Here is a 15745-nt window from a genome sequence, read left to right as displayed (position 1 = left end):
AATTTAGAGTACCCAATTATTTTTTTCCAATTAAGGAGCAATTTAGCGTGGCCAATCCACCTCCCCTGCACAGGTTTGTGTTGTGGGGGTGAAACCCACATGCATACATGGGGAAAATGTACAAACTCTGCATAGAGAGTGACCCAGTGCTGGGATCGAACCGGGCTCCTCAGCACCGTGTCTCTCATCTGTCTGCTTTGGCAGGAGAGCGGAGAACACACAGAAAATGGTGTATATGGCAAAAGTTGGTTCTTGCACATCAGCCGTGCAAAGGGAACAGGCTATCTGTAGAGAGGGATGACTCTATCATGCGTTACCAACAATGGTAAAAGAAATGCTGGTGGTTGCCTGGAAAGGCCCAAGCAGTTGCGAAATTGGTTTGTACGTGGCTTCACAAGCACTGGCATCTTTTTTTAAATTACCGATGACCATCCAGTCCTCACCAGACATCCAATACACACTGAAAAATAATAAGCAACAAATCCTTTGCCAAATATTTTCGCCCTCTACTCCACGCACCAATTATAGCTTCCTTATTGTTACTCTGATTGTGATCAAACAAAATATAATTGTGTATGACACAATATATAATACAAGGTGGTGCATTCACCAGCTGATACACAGGGTGGGTGGGAAGAGCTAACTGGACCCTTTCATTTACTCTTGAAGTAGCACTGGAACTTACCGGCTCTGACATGGAGTACATCCACCTTAATGCGTTTTCCTCTGGGTTCATGCAGGTGCATTCGCAGCTCCAACTCTGCTTTAAACTCTTTCTTCTTGATTGTAGCAATATTCTTGGCATTTCCTATGGCTTCATCATACCAATTCTCCAGGAGATCAAAGAAATTCAAGCGTATCCTGTACAGGTGAAGAATTATATCATAGAATCATAGAATCCCCACAGTGCAGAAGGAGGCCATTCGGCACATCAAGTCTGCACCCACCCTCCGAAAGAGCACCCTAACCTAGGCCCAATCCCCCACCCTATCCCTATAACCCCACTGACGGACAATTTAGCATGGCCAATCCATCTAATCTGCACATCTTTGGACTGTGGGAGAAAACCGGAGCACCCGGAGGAAACCGACGCAGGCATGGGGAGAACGTGCAAACTCCACACACACAGTCGCCTGAGGTCGGAATAGAACCCGGGTCTCTGGTGCTGTGAGGCAGCAGTGCTAACCACTGTGCCATCGTGCAGCCCATATGGTTTGGCAATAACAATGCAACTCTTTAATTAAGTGTTAAATGGAAAGCTCCTTCTGTAGAAGTATATTCACAGTCTTTTGACTAGTCGCAGACACTACATGAATACCAAGAGTGAGTTATCGGCTACTAATCCATTCGAGGAACCCGCAGTAAGTCATTTCGAACCATTTCTCGGAACTTCAAGGTTAGTGTCTCCAGTTTACAGATACCTATCCCAAATCTATCTGTGGGAATTATGTTTGTGTGCATTATGCCTATTACACTTTAGACTTCACACACTAATGCAAATTTCTGCGTCGCACTTGAGAGAAAAGCTTGCATTTGGAGTTAATAGTGAAACAACTGGCCAATAGAACAAAGCACTGCCAGAGAGTCTGCACCTTCATAATCAAACTTCACAATGCTATGGTCAGCATTAAACTTTTTAGCCTTATATGGTTGACATTTTAAAACAATCCTATTTTATTAAACAGCTCGGTTTACTATGAATATCATCCCAGAAATCCACTGGTCCTAGGTTCGATTCCTGGCTTGGGTCACTGTATGTGCATGTCTGAGGGTTTCCTCTGGGCATTCAGGTTTCCTCACACAAGTCCCGAAAGACGTGCTGTTAGGTGAATTAGACATTCTGAATTCTCCCTCAGTGTACCCGAACAGGCGCCGGAGTGTGGTAGCGAGGGGTTTTCACAGTAACTTCATTGCGGTGTTAATGTAAGCCTACCTGTGACATAAAGATTATTATTATTTTCAATAAATTTAAGTACTCAATTTGTTTTTCAATTAAGGGGCAATTTTAGCGTGGCCAATTCACCTAACCAGCACATTTTTTGGGTTGTGGGGGTGAAACACACGCAGACATGTGGATAATGTGCAAACTCCACATGGACAGTGACCTAGGGCTGGGATTCAAACCTGGATCCTCAGTGCCGTAGTCCCAGTGCTAACCACTGTGCCACATGCCGCCCTAAAGATTATTATTATTAAATATAAAAGTCTGGTGCACATTTTGTCCATCAATAATAATAATATTTATTAGTGTCACAAGTAGGCTTACATTAACACTGCAATGAAAATCCCCTGGTCGCCACACTCCAGCGCCTGTTTGGGTACACAGAGGGCGAATTCAGAATGTTCAATTCACCTAACAAACACCTGTGGGAGGAAACCGGAGCACCCGGTTTCCTACCCATGCAGACATGGGGAGAATGTGCAGACTCCGCACAGACTGGGATCCTGGCGCTGTGAAGCAACAGTGCTAACCACTGTGCTAGCGTGCCGCCCCTAAATTCCACCTGTCACCATTGTAATGTATGTAAATTTCTGTGTCACTTTTTCACCCAATTAGTTCAAGTAATATAATCATATTAATAAATCACAAATATGCAGGAAAGGATGTATCATGTAACTAAAACAGAAACCACCAAACAACATCAACTACATACAAAAGCTACCTACAATCACTGGTCAAAAAGCAACTATTATCAATGAGTCGTATAAGTAATGGTCACTGTCCCGAAGCCTTTCTCTGCAAGAGTCATCGCCCTTTCCCCGTGGTCTTGCAAATTGTTTCCCTTCAGGTGCTTATCCAATTCCATTTTGAAACAACTGAATTTGCCTCCACCACACTCACAGACAATTAATCAAATAGAATTAATAGAATGTCTAAACTGAAAGTGAATGGGATTACTCCAAATATGTTTGGCAATTTAGAAAATAATAGTGACCGCAGAAATAAGTGACCAAAGTAGGCATTGAGAAAGAGCAAAACCACTAAACAGTCATGCTAAAAGCATTAGCTTGCGTACATAACTGATTTGGGTGCTTGAAATGTCTTCATTCAACACAGAACTGAAATAAAACCTGGCTGCTTCTGGTCAATCAAGGCAGATCAAGTGCCTTCAGCAACATGGTCATCAGGGAACCCAAGTTACACCGTTTCAAATTAAACTCATAATTATCTCTCTTTGCACTGGGAGCCTGGGTCTTGAACTTCTGAGATGTCCAAACAAAATTATTGACCCATACAAATTAATGCCCATTGCTCTGATTGTACAACTCCTGTAATATACCAGTGTCATTCTGATAGACTGTAATACCAGAGTGGGCAAGACAGTATGGGTCTATGAGCAGCAGGTCATGCTAATTCTCCTGCATATACAAGCAAATCCCTGCATTTTAAATGAACAATCTGCTTTTCTGATTGGACAAACAAAGGATGTTGGTTTTTTTGCTTCCTCCCTTCCTGACTGGAAAATAGACAATCTCAGAACATCAGAACAACAGCGCCTATACTTCCTCAGGAAACTAAGGAAATTCGGCATGTCCACATTGACTCTGACCAACTTTTACAGATGCACTACCGAAAGCATACTATCTGTTTGCATCACAGCCTGGTACGGCAACTGCTTGGCCCAAAACCGTAAGAAACTGCAGAGAGTCGTTAACACAGCCAAACCCGCCTCCCATCCAGTGACTCTGTCTACACCTTCCACTGCCTTGGGAAAGTGGGCAGCATACTCAAAGACCCATCCCGCTCGGCGTATTCACTCTTCCATCTGGCAGGAGACACAAAAGTCTGAGAATAAAGCACTAACAGATTCAAAAACAGCTTCTTCCCCACTGTTACCAGACTCCTAACTAACCCTATTATGGACTGAACTAATATCTCCACACATCTTCTCTACGGAGTAGTATGCTTCACCCAATGCCTGTGTCTATGTATTTACATTGTGTATTTATGTTTGCTCTATGTTTTCTTTTCATGTATGGGATTATCTGTCTGAACTGTACGCAGAACAAAACTTTTCACTGTAGCTCAGTACACGTGACAATAAACAAATCCAAATCCAAAAATCTGACATTCCCGGCACTATTGTACAGCCAAGTAAAGCCATCCAGATCCAATGGATTCTCTCCCTGACCAGTGTGCTCTACTTTCCCCACTGTCCCTTGCCATTACCATCGCAAGCTATTCTGCCCATGTTTTGGCAGAAATGCCCTGGCTGAAGATGAAAAAGAAATGGTCTGTTTATGGCTTCAGGTTTAATAGGTGTTGAGAGAAATTGGTGTAAACTCTCAACACCAATTAAACCTGAAGCCATAAAAACCCTTACAATATTGTTGCTGGACCTTTAGAACAATTCTGTTGGCACCACTTTTTTCATTACTGACTTGCCATGTAGACCCCTGCCAATTTTCTCTCTTTGCCTCCGACTAATACTGAATCATATAGTGTATGGCTTCAAGGACACAGGCCATTCATATTGGAAACGTAAGGTAGTCAGTGTGGGGGTCAACCTGGGCCTCATCTGACAGCCATATTGCTCGCATATTGCCACCAGATTGGGATTAAGTGGAAACCCTGGCTAATTTCTCTTTTCATTACAGAGGGACTGAGGTGAAGTTGACCTCTACTGAAACCAAGCTCCGAATTGCTAACTTAACACAGATGAGCTAGCTAACCTAGTGCTTAAAAGGAAAATAAATTCTATCTGACTATCTCAAGCCAGAGTGTTACTGCAGCAGCAACAGACATACTCAAGTTGTGCCGGGCTATGGGTTTGCAACCAGAATTACAACTTGGTGACTTCCCAATTAGGATGAGGAGAGGGTAAAGGAAAGGAAACATAGAAAGGTAAATTATTTCTGAAAGGGAGATAGTAAAACCCTGAAGGATTGCTCATGTACAGTCGATTAATGAATGATGTTGGAAACCACATTTGTCTTGGGCAGTTATAGGAATCTAAATCAATTGGAAAAGGCATGGAGAGTGATGCACTGTGCGGAAAAATAAATATTTACATATTTATGGTCTTGTTATGTATGCAGTGTAAATACCAGCTTACTTTTGAGTAAACAGAGGATCAAACCCATTTGGATTACAACGAAAGAAAAAGAGTCCAGTTTTGGGCAGATTTAGCAGGGTCGTTCCCAGCACTTGTAGCACTGGGATCAACCCTGCTATCGAATTGGCCTCTGTTATTTCTTTCAGGCCTCAGTGGGGAATGCCCCGCCAAGGCCACAATCAGTAGCATTTCCTTCACTGATGAGCCCTGCTCTCCTGTGCTGGCATTCAGGTCTCTCGAGCCCCCCCCTCCCCCTCCCCGACGAGACCCCAAGGACGCCAACTCAACTGTTGGGGGGTCCTCATGCCCCCCCGCACTGCACCTCATATGGGCATGGCACCCCCCCCCCCGGGCCCGATCCCTAGCACAAGCAAAATGCCACCCGGGCACCTTGGCAGTGCCCCGACCTAGGCAGCAGTGCCACCTGGGCAGCTGATGGTGCCAGTCTGACATCCAGGTGGCACTGCCAACATGCCCAGGTGGCATTACCAGGGTGGCAGGCTGCCAATGTGACCGGGTAGTAACAGCAGCACCAGGGTACCATCCTGTCCAGAGGACAAACACCGGGGGGCTACGATCGCCTGGGAGACACCCCCAAGTGCCGCCTAGTCCCAGTTTGTGGAACCAGCGACCAGCTGGGGTCTCCTCGGCAGGGCTGGTTATGCCTGGTGTAGGCATCGTTAAGTGAGCAGTTAAGCTCACCTGACTATGCAAGTCTGGATCCCGCCCACTGTGGGCTGGATCCAGATCGCAACGTCTCATGAGGTCTCGTTTGATCTCATGGAGCGTTCCGACCAACGGGAATCCAGGAAGAGGCCACGTCCAGTCCTGATTCCAGGAGGACACGGGCAGTAAATCACATCCAATGTCTTTTGAATAGGACACTAAAGAAAGGACTCATCTGTTTGGTGTGTTGGATATGATTAAAACGAATGGCGGAGCGAGCTCGAAGGGCCAAATGGCCTCCTCCTGCTTCTATTTTCTCGGTATATAAAAGATCCCAAGGCACAATTCATAGAGTCAGACAATTATTTTAGTTCAGCCAGTACACCACAACCAACACCACCAAAAACCACTAACTGGACAATCTAATTTGTCCTTTGCGGGATTTTGCCTAGCACTGTATGGTTCATAGAATTTCATAGAATTTTCAGTGCAGAAGGCGGCCATACGGCCCATCGAGTCTGCACCGGCTCTTGGAAAGAGCAGCCTACTTAACCCCACACCTCCACCCTATCCCTGTAACCCAGTAACCCCACCTAACCTTTTGGACATTAAGGGGCAATTGAGCACGGCCAATCCACCTAACCTGCACATCTTTGGACTGCGGGAAGAAACCGGAGCACCTGGAGGAAACCCACGCAGACACAGGAAGAACGTGCAGACTCCGCACAAACAGCGACCCAGGCTGGGATTCAAACCCAGTTCCCTGGCCTTGTGAAGCAACAGTGCTAACCACTCTCCTGCCGTGCCGCCCTTTCTGTTCTCCAAATAGATTAGAAAATAATAGTGAATGCAACTTCAAAAGTATTTACTTGCATGTGAAGTCCTTTGGGACATTTTGAGGATTCAAAAGCTGCTATAAAAATGCAAAGCATTTATTCTTTTCTTCTAAATTATTTTTAATAACAGGATAATACAACCCGATGGAGATATAGAGAGAACCTCTCGCCACTAACCTTTTCTTCAAATCCTGGAATGTGGGGTCAGGAATGAAAGCATGTATCATGTAGTCCAGAGCGTGCTTCTGTTCCTCAGCTTTCAAGAGAGAGATCATACTTTTGCTGTGAATTTCGTCACATATCACCGAGTAGGTGTTCCCTCGGGAGCTTCTGAAATACTCATAACTTTCTGTTTCTTCTGCATCCTCCAAGAGAAACAAAAAGGGAAATTTGTATTGCTCTGTGCTTCAGGATGCAGACTGTTATTCCTGACCAATTGTCATCGAAACAGCAGTGTGTTATGGGCCAGGGTTTAGAGAACCCCAAAGTGTATCATGGAGTTCACCTGACCCACACTTTTAATAGGTTGTGGTATGGGGAGCACACGGCTCACTCTACAGGTGTGGTACAGCAGAAATGGAAAAGTATTTTTTAAAAGCAAAACAATGTTTATTCTATGAACTCAAGTTAACCTTTTTAAAACATAGTGAACATCTTAGCAACCATCAATTCAAATACAACCCTCAAAGAATACAACACTAAGTAATGATTAAGCTGTTCTTTTAACTTCCATAAGACTTAAAAAACCTTCAAAACAGAAAGACATCAGGCTTAACTTCACTACCGAGAACATTTATAATTCTGAATTCACCAAATGATCAAGAGGTAGTGTTTTCATGGCAGAGAGATCAACAGTGTACCTGCTCTGTCTGGCTTCAGCTCCAACTCTGAAAACGAAACTAAAACACACCCTGCAGCCTGCTCAAAAACAAAAGTAAAAAGCTGACAGACAGCCCAACTCCACCTACTCTCTGACATCACTGCAGTAGTCAAGACCCATTTCTTAAAGGTATTCTCACATAACAAGCGTAAATCTACATTTGAATTAAAACTGTTGGTAACACCGGTTCCCCTACTGGTCGGATGATTAGTGGCTTCGGATTTCATCCCTGCTCCATCCTGATTTCGGACTGGGGAGTAGAAAAGTTACAACAACAGTTCTCATCACCTTTGGTTCGTAAAGGGGAAAATCAAGCATAGCTATTCCTGATCACTTCCGAAATTCCTAGAAGGTTATGTGGGCTCAAACAGCTGCGATACTCTCCACACTCACTTGGCTAGACGTGCATGTGAAGAAGAACCACTTGAGTGAAGATGTTGCAGAGTTAATATCAGTGGAATCAGAGCGGAGAGATGATACACTAGGGAAAATAAACTTTCAATAAGCATGGCCCGACTGTTCTAGTGAATCCACACACTTTACATTGCAAGAGTAGCGAGCAGGAACATTGGGCTTAGGAACAGGAGTAGGCCAATCATGTTTGAGCCTGTTCCACCATTCAATAAGATCATGGCTGATCTATGTGTGGTCTCAACTTTCCTGTCTTCCTCCCAGGATCTCCCCTACCTGGAGGGGCGGGGGGTCCCGGTATGTCGGAGTAGCGTGAACCACTCCGGCGTCGGGCCGCCCCAAAGGTGCGGAAGTCTCCGCACCTTTAGGGGCCAAGCCCTCACATTGAGGGGCTAGGCCCGCGCCGGAGTGGTTCCCACTCCGCCGGCTGGCATTAACGGCCTTTGGCACCCAGCGCCGGCTCTAGGTTGCTGGCGCCCCGGGCAAGCTGAACTTCGGCGCCCTTGGGGGGGGCGGGGCCGGGGGGGGGGGGTCCGGGCCGAGGGGGTGGGCGGGGCCGAGGCCGAGGGGGGGGGGGGCCGAGGCCGAGGGGGGGCGGGGCCGAGGCCGAGGGGGGGGGGGCCGGGGCGAGGCCGAGGGCCGAGGAGGGGGGGCGGTGTGGGGGTGCCGAGGAGGGGCGGACCCGAGGGGGGGGCGGGGCGAGGAGGGGCGGGGCCGAGGAGGGCGAGCCACCGAGGGGGGCAAACCGCGGGGGGGCGGACGGACACGGGGGGCGGGCGGACGCGGGGGGCGGGCGGACCCGAGGGTGGGGCGGGGGTGCGGACCCGAGGGGGGCGGGGGGGGGGGGGGGGGGGGACCGAGCCGGGGGGCCCGAGTTGCCGGTGCCTTGAGCCGGCCCTGTTGGCACCACCCTGGAGCCCGCCCCCGCTGCCAATCCCACCGGTCAGGTAGGTGGTTTTATCCACGCCGGTGGGAGAGGCCTGTCAGCGGCGGGACTTCGGCCCATCGCGGGCAGGAGAATCGCTGCGGGGGCCCGCCGCCCTGCGCAGTGCGATTCTCGCCCCCGCTGAATCTCGGGGGGCAGAGAATTCGGGACACGGCGGGGGCGGGATTGACGCCGGCCCCGGGGTGGGGGTCGGAGAATCCCGCCCCTTGTCTTTCAGAAATCTGTCTAACTCTGCCTTGAATAAATTTGTGATGTGGAGATGCCGCCGTTGGACTGGGGCGGACACAGTAAGAAGTCCGACAACACCAGGTTAAAGTCCAACAGGTTTATTTGGAATCGCGAGCTTTCCGAGTGTAACTCCTTCCTCAGGTGAGTGAAGAAGTAAGTTTCACAAACCTACCAGCCTCCATTGCTTTCTCGGGAAGAGAATTCCACAGGCTAGAAAAAAAAAATCCTCATATTGAGTCTCCTGATGTCTTTATGGAAAATATGCGCCTGAAAGAACACCACCGGCTGATTACTAATGAAGCATTCCCATTGACAAAAAAACCCGACTCACTCTCCTGAAATCCCATCTGTAAATATGTGCAAATGGGTTTCCTGTCACACTTCCAGAGAAGTTAAGGTAGTGGAGCAGAAGCCAGAGCAGAAATTGCTGGCCTATCTATCCCCGTAATCTACAATCCTGCTGAAGCAACACGAAGATTCATTTTAAAATAAAAAAATATTGTTCATTTTGCATTAGAACTTCATATAAGTATTAGCCAAGTACAAGGGGGGGATTGTCCCATTTTGAGACTCATTGTGGAGGTGGGTACCGAGTAGACTAACAGGATCCCGTGTCAGATTCAGTGCTTGAAACCTCAATAATTTTGCACACACACATTCCCCTCCGACTCTCCTGGTGATCCGGCAACTGATTCGCCCACCTGTCCTCGGCCGATGGGTTCGAAGGTTCTGGTGACTTATTTAAATACCAGTCCAGCACACTCATATCACTTTGTCCAGCCCACCTGTATTCATCAACCCTTCCAAAATGTCACAAACCCAGAGGGAAAAGACTAGCAACTTCAAGAATAAGACTGTTCCTCCATGCAACCACCCTCCCACCGAGCCCATCATCTGCGAGGTGCCCATGCCCCACTTGGACCTCTACCCACCGTGGAGTCTTCATGCATCCCCTTCCAGTTGACAATGTGGTACTTCTTTGACCTCCTTGCCTGTGAGCTTTGCATGCAGCCTTGTCCTCCCCTCGTTCTTCCTTCTGCCTTCCATTAGTTATCCTCATCCATCTCCTTGCCCCTCTGCCTGCCATCATGAGCCCTCGTACTTCGCGAATGCTGCTCCCGGATGTGGAAGGGCAGGGAAGAATTGGGGGATATATACAAGTGGCTGGGGGAGCAAGGAGGCAAGCAGCTGGTGAAGATCAAGGAGAAATGAGAAGGGGAGTTGGGAGGGGAAATCAATTGGGGAATATGGAGTGAGGCACTGCGTAGGGTAAACGGCACCTCCTTCTGTGCAAAGATGAGCCTGATACAGTTTAAGATGGTGCATATGACTCAGGCAAGAATCAGTGGGTTCTTCCAGGGGTAGCAGATGAGTGTAAGAGGTGTGGGGTGGGGCCAGCAAATCACGTGCACATGTTTTGAGTTTGGGAAGATTCTGGGCGGGAGTGTTCACGGTCCTAGCCAGGATAGTGGAGGAGGAGGTGGACCCGGACCCTTTGGTGGCTACATTTGGGGTTTTAGAGAAGCTGGAGCTCATGGAGAGCAGGAAGGCCGATGTCATGGCCTTCGCCTCTTTAATTGCATGGTGGCGAATTTACTGGAGTGGCGGTCGACATCGCCACCAGGGATAGCGACTTGCTTGGGTGACCTGTACGACTTCCTGCTGTTGGAGAAGATAACGAATGAGTTAAGGGGCTCAGCAGAGGGGTTTGTGGGGGATGTTTATGTCCGTGTTTGAGGAGCTGTTCATCATGCGCGGGGGGTGGGGAATTGTACAGACTGTATAGTTGATTGCTGGGAAGTATGGTTCACGGGGTGTTTATGTGCTGTAACCTGTTTTGATACATGTTTGTAATAAAATACATTTTTAAAAAAAAATGAGTCCTCAATCTTCCTCCTCCACTGCACAGCCCTCCTTCCACATTGTCCCCCCCCATTTCTTCATGAAGCCACACCTCCCCCAGCCCAACCTCACCTTGTGCCCTACCCCCAGTCAAACTTCTTACATTTATTGCGGTGGCCATATGCGTCCCACAGCACACTTCTGTACAGATAGACACGAGGGCTAAGGAGACTCCTGTATTCCCCAACCCCAGGAACAGTACTGATCTGTTCGGTAACACAGGAGGGTCCATGGGTCCAGCAGCACAATGCTGTCCATGAAGACCTGCTCGGCATGGAGACGGAGGTAGGAAGTGGTCTGCCCTGGCAAAGTCTAAATATCCTAGATGTGCACGTTTTAACATTCGAGGCTAAGGGCCAAGTGCTGGCAAACGGGATTAGGATTGGCAGATCAGGTGCCTTTCATGCGGAGGTGCTGATTCGATGGGTCAAAGGGCCTTTTCTGCACTCTATTTTTCTGTGATTCTGTGAAAGTGATGTAGGGTGAATCAGGAGCACTGTGGCAGAAAGTTGTTGCACCCTCCCTGAGGACTACCTTGTGCACAACAGTCGTTAGCAATCTGGTTTGACGCCGATGTAATTTCCCGCTGCCAAAATTGGCAGGCTTGACAGAATTCCAGCAGGCAGTTGTTTTCATAAGCATTCATGAGATGAATGCAGACCGCATTTGCGCACCTCCCAGCGGGGAGAGCGAACCGCCATTGACCCACCATTGGGACACTTGCAACATGATTTTACCCTGGTGGGTTTCTGACCTTTTGCCTCTGGCAAATTGAGAATTCCATCCAGAGTCTGTACACAGGTTCGACCACACCAGCTATTTCATGAAAATGTGTGCATACTTAAATAACATATTGGGGCTACGGTACTCTATGCTTGTCATTGATGTGCCTGTGAAGGCTTTACTGTGCACCAAAGCTGATTTGCCATGAAGGTAGTGTAAATAAGATGAGCTCACACGATGGATCTCAGAAGCATGTGAAAACAATGGGTGATCCTAGTAGCTAACAGCACCATTTTCCTCCCTAATCTTACTATTTGCATCGTGGGTAAGAATGTTTCCATCTTCTCCTCAGACCCATCCTCAGATAAGTGCTGGCTATTAAAAGGCGATGGCTCCAGGTCCGAACGATTACTGGTGTTTCTACTTTCTCCGTCTTTCTTCTGTGTGTGGATACTTTCGAGGCTGAGGCCTAAAGCAAAGAACAATAAAGGACACAAAGAGATAATGGTTGCATACGGGTGTGATTCAACCTATCATTTTTCATGATTATTATAATGTTCGGAAAATGTGTTGTACAAAATGTGTATTTAAGGCTGCGCTATGGGGGGAGGCCCTGAGGAGGGCGAATGCATCCTCATCGTGCACTAGGCTTAGTCTCACCCCGTTCAAGGGGGTCCACAGGACACATATAACTGTAGCCGGGATGAGCAGGTTTTTTGAAGGGGTGGGACTCGGGTGTGGGCGGTAGGCGGGTGGGCCTGCGAATCACCACTGCATGTTTTGGGCATGTCCAAAGCTTGGGGGATTCTGGCAGAACTTTGCCGACGTTATTTTGGAGGTCGTGAAGGTAAAGGTGGTCCCAATCGATCTTCGGAAGTCAGATGATCTGGGAGTCCAGGGGGCGAGAGAGGCCGATGTCTTGGTCTCTGTCTCCCTGGTAGCCGGAGACGGATATTGTGGAATGGAGTGACTCGGGGCCCCCCCCCCCCAAAACCGGGGGGTGTGGGTGAGTGACCTGGCAGAGTTTCTCAGGCTGGAAAAAATAAATTTCACCCTGAGGAGTTCTGTGGAAGGGTTTGCCCGGAGGTGTTAGCCGTTTATCGATTTATTTGAGAGACGATTGGGGCGGGATTCTCCCAGCCCAGACGCCGGCACGGCGCCAGTTGCGGGATGCTCTACGCGGCCAGCAGCCAATTCTCCGGCCCGGATGGACCGAGAGGCCGCATTAAAAGAACCAAGTCTCGCCGGCGCCGTTCTAACCTGCTCTGGGCCGGCGGGACCTCAGCGTGGAAGGGTCAGGTGGCGGTCTATGGGGGGGGTGGGGTCCGACCCGGGGTGGGGGGGGGGGGGGGGGGGGTGGGGGGGTGTGGCCTGGCCCGTGTTTGGGGCCCACTGATTGGCGGGCTGGCCTCTGTGGCTGGGGGCCTCCTTTCCTACGCGCTGGCTCCTGTAGTCCTGCGCCATGTTGGGTCGGGGACGGCGCATTGAAGGAGGCGGCAGCTGGAGCGGCGCGAACTGCACCAATGCTAGGAGCCGCCCATTCATGCCGTCATAATAGGCGACGGCGTTTGCAACGGCATGAACACTCTACTGTGGGATTGGAGAATCCCGCCCAAGGTGTCAGCAGTGGGGGAGGGGGGGGGGGGTTAAAATGGGGAGGCAGGGGAGTTGGCAAGTGGGGGGCGGGATGGTGGGGTATTTTGTTGAGATTGCTAATTGTAGCTCTGTTGGTTAGCTTTGAATTGCGATTATGTTTGTTGTGTGAAAATACAAATGCCGCGATAAAAAAACTTTAAAAAAAAGTTTGTTTAAATCGTCATCGTCTGGCCGTACATATGTATTAAAATTAGTTTGAAAAGAACACTTTACCTAAGAAAAAGACACTGTCTTACATCAGCCGCTGTGGTTGCACTGATGAAGGACACAAGGTGCTTTTATAGAGAAACAGCGTCTATGGAGCTCTCATGGAGAGATAATGTGATCCAGTTCTTAGATGTGAAATTGTCTAGTCAAAGAGACTGTCACTGGGACAACAGCTTAAACCAAGCCATGTACCAAGCTTGCTGCTTGGCTGAGGTACCAGAAGTAGAAAACTCTTGCAATGGTACGCACTTTCCAATGAGTAACCACGAAAAACGGTAGGCATCACAAAATAAATACTCTAGCCGATATATATATAACAAAAAATAAAATTGTGTACAATATTTTCTTTGTTTAATGTTAAGAAAGGCAGCAAAAGCATAAAACTTTGCACTCATCCTGACTTTCCAGTGAATGAAATTGAGGGTGATGGAGGAGAACAGTCCGGGAGGATTTGCAGAATCCAATGGTGTGAAAGGGGTGAGTGAACATTCGTAAAGTCATTCAATCCGGTTGCTTCAATGACTGAGTCACATTAAAATGAGGGAAGAATTCAACTCCCTTGCTGGTTTAGGCCAGCTCCCAAAGAATGTGCAATTAGTGCTCATTGCTTGCACAAAAATATTCACTCCCACACAAAAAACAGCCCAAAGGGAATGGAAAAATACAGGCGGATATTCAGCAGAATTCATTCTGAGTTCATGGTGACGTTCCCATTTGAAGTTTATTCTTATTTTCATAATGTAAACCAGAGTTTGACTTAATTTTACAATGTGCACATTCTGAAAACAGCTGTTATTGTTTTCAAGCTGATTTGAGGAATCGAATGATAAATAGCAGTCTACAATCTGAACTTTATGGAGCCTCCATGTTAGAGTTATTTAGTCTCAAAGTACACACCTTGAATATGAGAGCCTAGTTCCTGCCCTGAAGCCTCCGCTTCATCCTCCTAGAACATAGTAATGCAGATCACTGTTATGACACACAATGAAATTCACGTTATCATACCCTTGTTTAAAGAGGCATTCTGCATGGCAACACCTCTACCAATCAGAGTGCACTTGACAACCAATCGGCACTCTATTCTCATACAGTATGAATTTGTTGATTTCCCTTACCTGATATTCTCGTGAATGTCCTGATGAGTGCAAGATGAAAAGCTTCTACACAAAATATCTTGTTTTCAGCAATCCTGAAGAAGTACTGTTAAGATTAAGAATTGGCGAACTTTTCTTGTCTGGGAGGTGAAAAACCATGCTGTACTTGTTCCCTGATGAAAGTATTTTTTTTTAACAGAAGTTTACCAAATGCCTTTGTATGAAAACGGCAGCTGTTTAAAACTATCTATTTTAAAGATGCATAAGAAATACCGGGCGTAATTCTCCGTTTGCCAATGCCGAAATCACGAAACGCGATTGGTCGGAGAATTAATTCCGATGCCAAAATCACAGCAGGTGCCGATTTGACGCTAAATCGCGATTCCCCATCACCTTGGCAGTGGTACCGATGTTTATAGGAACACACGTAGAGTAAACACCATTTGCATATCATTTGATGGGCCGAGTTCCCGATGGTGCGGTTCACTTGTGCTTTTAAAAATGGTGAAACCAGCGTGGTGGCTGATGAAGGAGAGAGAGAGGAGGTAGGACACAGAGAGAAGTGGCTGAGTTCAGCCAGGTCGGTCGGACATTGGCCGGGGGGGGGGGGGGGGGGGGGGGGGGGGGCATGTGGGGGCAGAGCCCACAGTCCCAACTGAGGCCACCATGTGGCCCGGTGGACCCAGGGCATGCGCCATATCCCAACATGTTCAGCCTTTCACCCCTGCAGACAATGGATATTGGAATTCAAGCTGCAATGGTGACCTTCCTGCTGTTTGCTGCAGCCCTGAGGGATGCCCTGCAGCAGTACGAATGGGTGCGGCTCGAGGAGGAGCAAGCTGCAGCAGCTGAGCAGGCAGCACCGGATCGTGCCACAGGAGGACAAGTGGCAGCCCACTTGAAGGTCGAAGACCCAGCCGCCCAACAGGCCAAGGAGGAGGAGGTGCAAAGGCGGTGCCGCTTGAGGCCTCACGTGTACCGGCACCGCCTGTCATTCGAGGAGCTGCCGGACTGGGCATGCCATCGAAGACCGGCTGAGCAGGGAGCCAGTGAGACATATCTGCCAGATGATGGTTCACCTGGCACTGCGGGGGTATGGGGAGGACACCTGTTTCCGGTGGCCCACAAGGTTACGATTG

The 15745-nt window shown here is 48.4% G+C and overlaps 1 protein-coding gene across 2 annotated transcripts in view; it reads right to left on the bottom strand.

The window, feature by feature from the left end:
* The window catches only part of ccdc180 (coiled-coil domain containing 180), a 152800-nt gene that overhangs the window by 59849 nt on the left and 77206 nt on the right, over positions 1-15745 (bottom strand). For both annotated transcript variants that reach the window (XM_038781765.1, XM_038781764.1), the window contains 4 exons: positions 14410-14458; positions 11961-12118; positions 6737-6924; positions 686-861 (listed from right to left, as the gene is read on the bottom strand). In XM_038781765.1, the coding sequence (XP_038637693.1) occupies positions 686-861; positions 6737-6924; positions 11961-12118; positions 14410-14458 (571 nt within the window). The remainder of the gene's footprint in view (positions 1-685; positions 862-6736; positions 6925-11960; positions 12119-14409; positions 14459-15745) is intronic.

The sequence above is a fragment of the Scyliorhinus canicula genome, chromosome 21 (assembly GCF_902713615.1).
Source record: "Scyliorhinus canicula chromosome 21, sScyCan1.1, whole genome shotgun sequence".
Lineage (NCBI taxonomy): Eukaryota > Metazoa > Chordata > Chondrichthyes > Carcharhiniformes > Scyliorhinidae > Scyliorhinus > Scyliorhinus canicula.
This window is presented reverse-complemented; position numbering and strand designations above follow the sequence as displayed.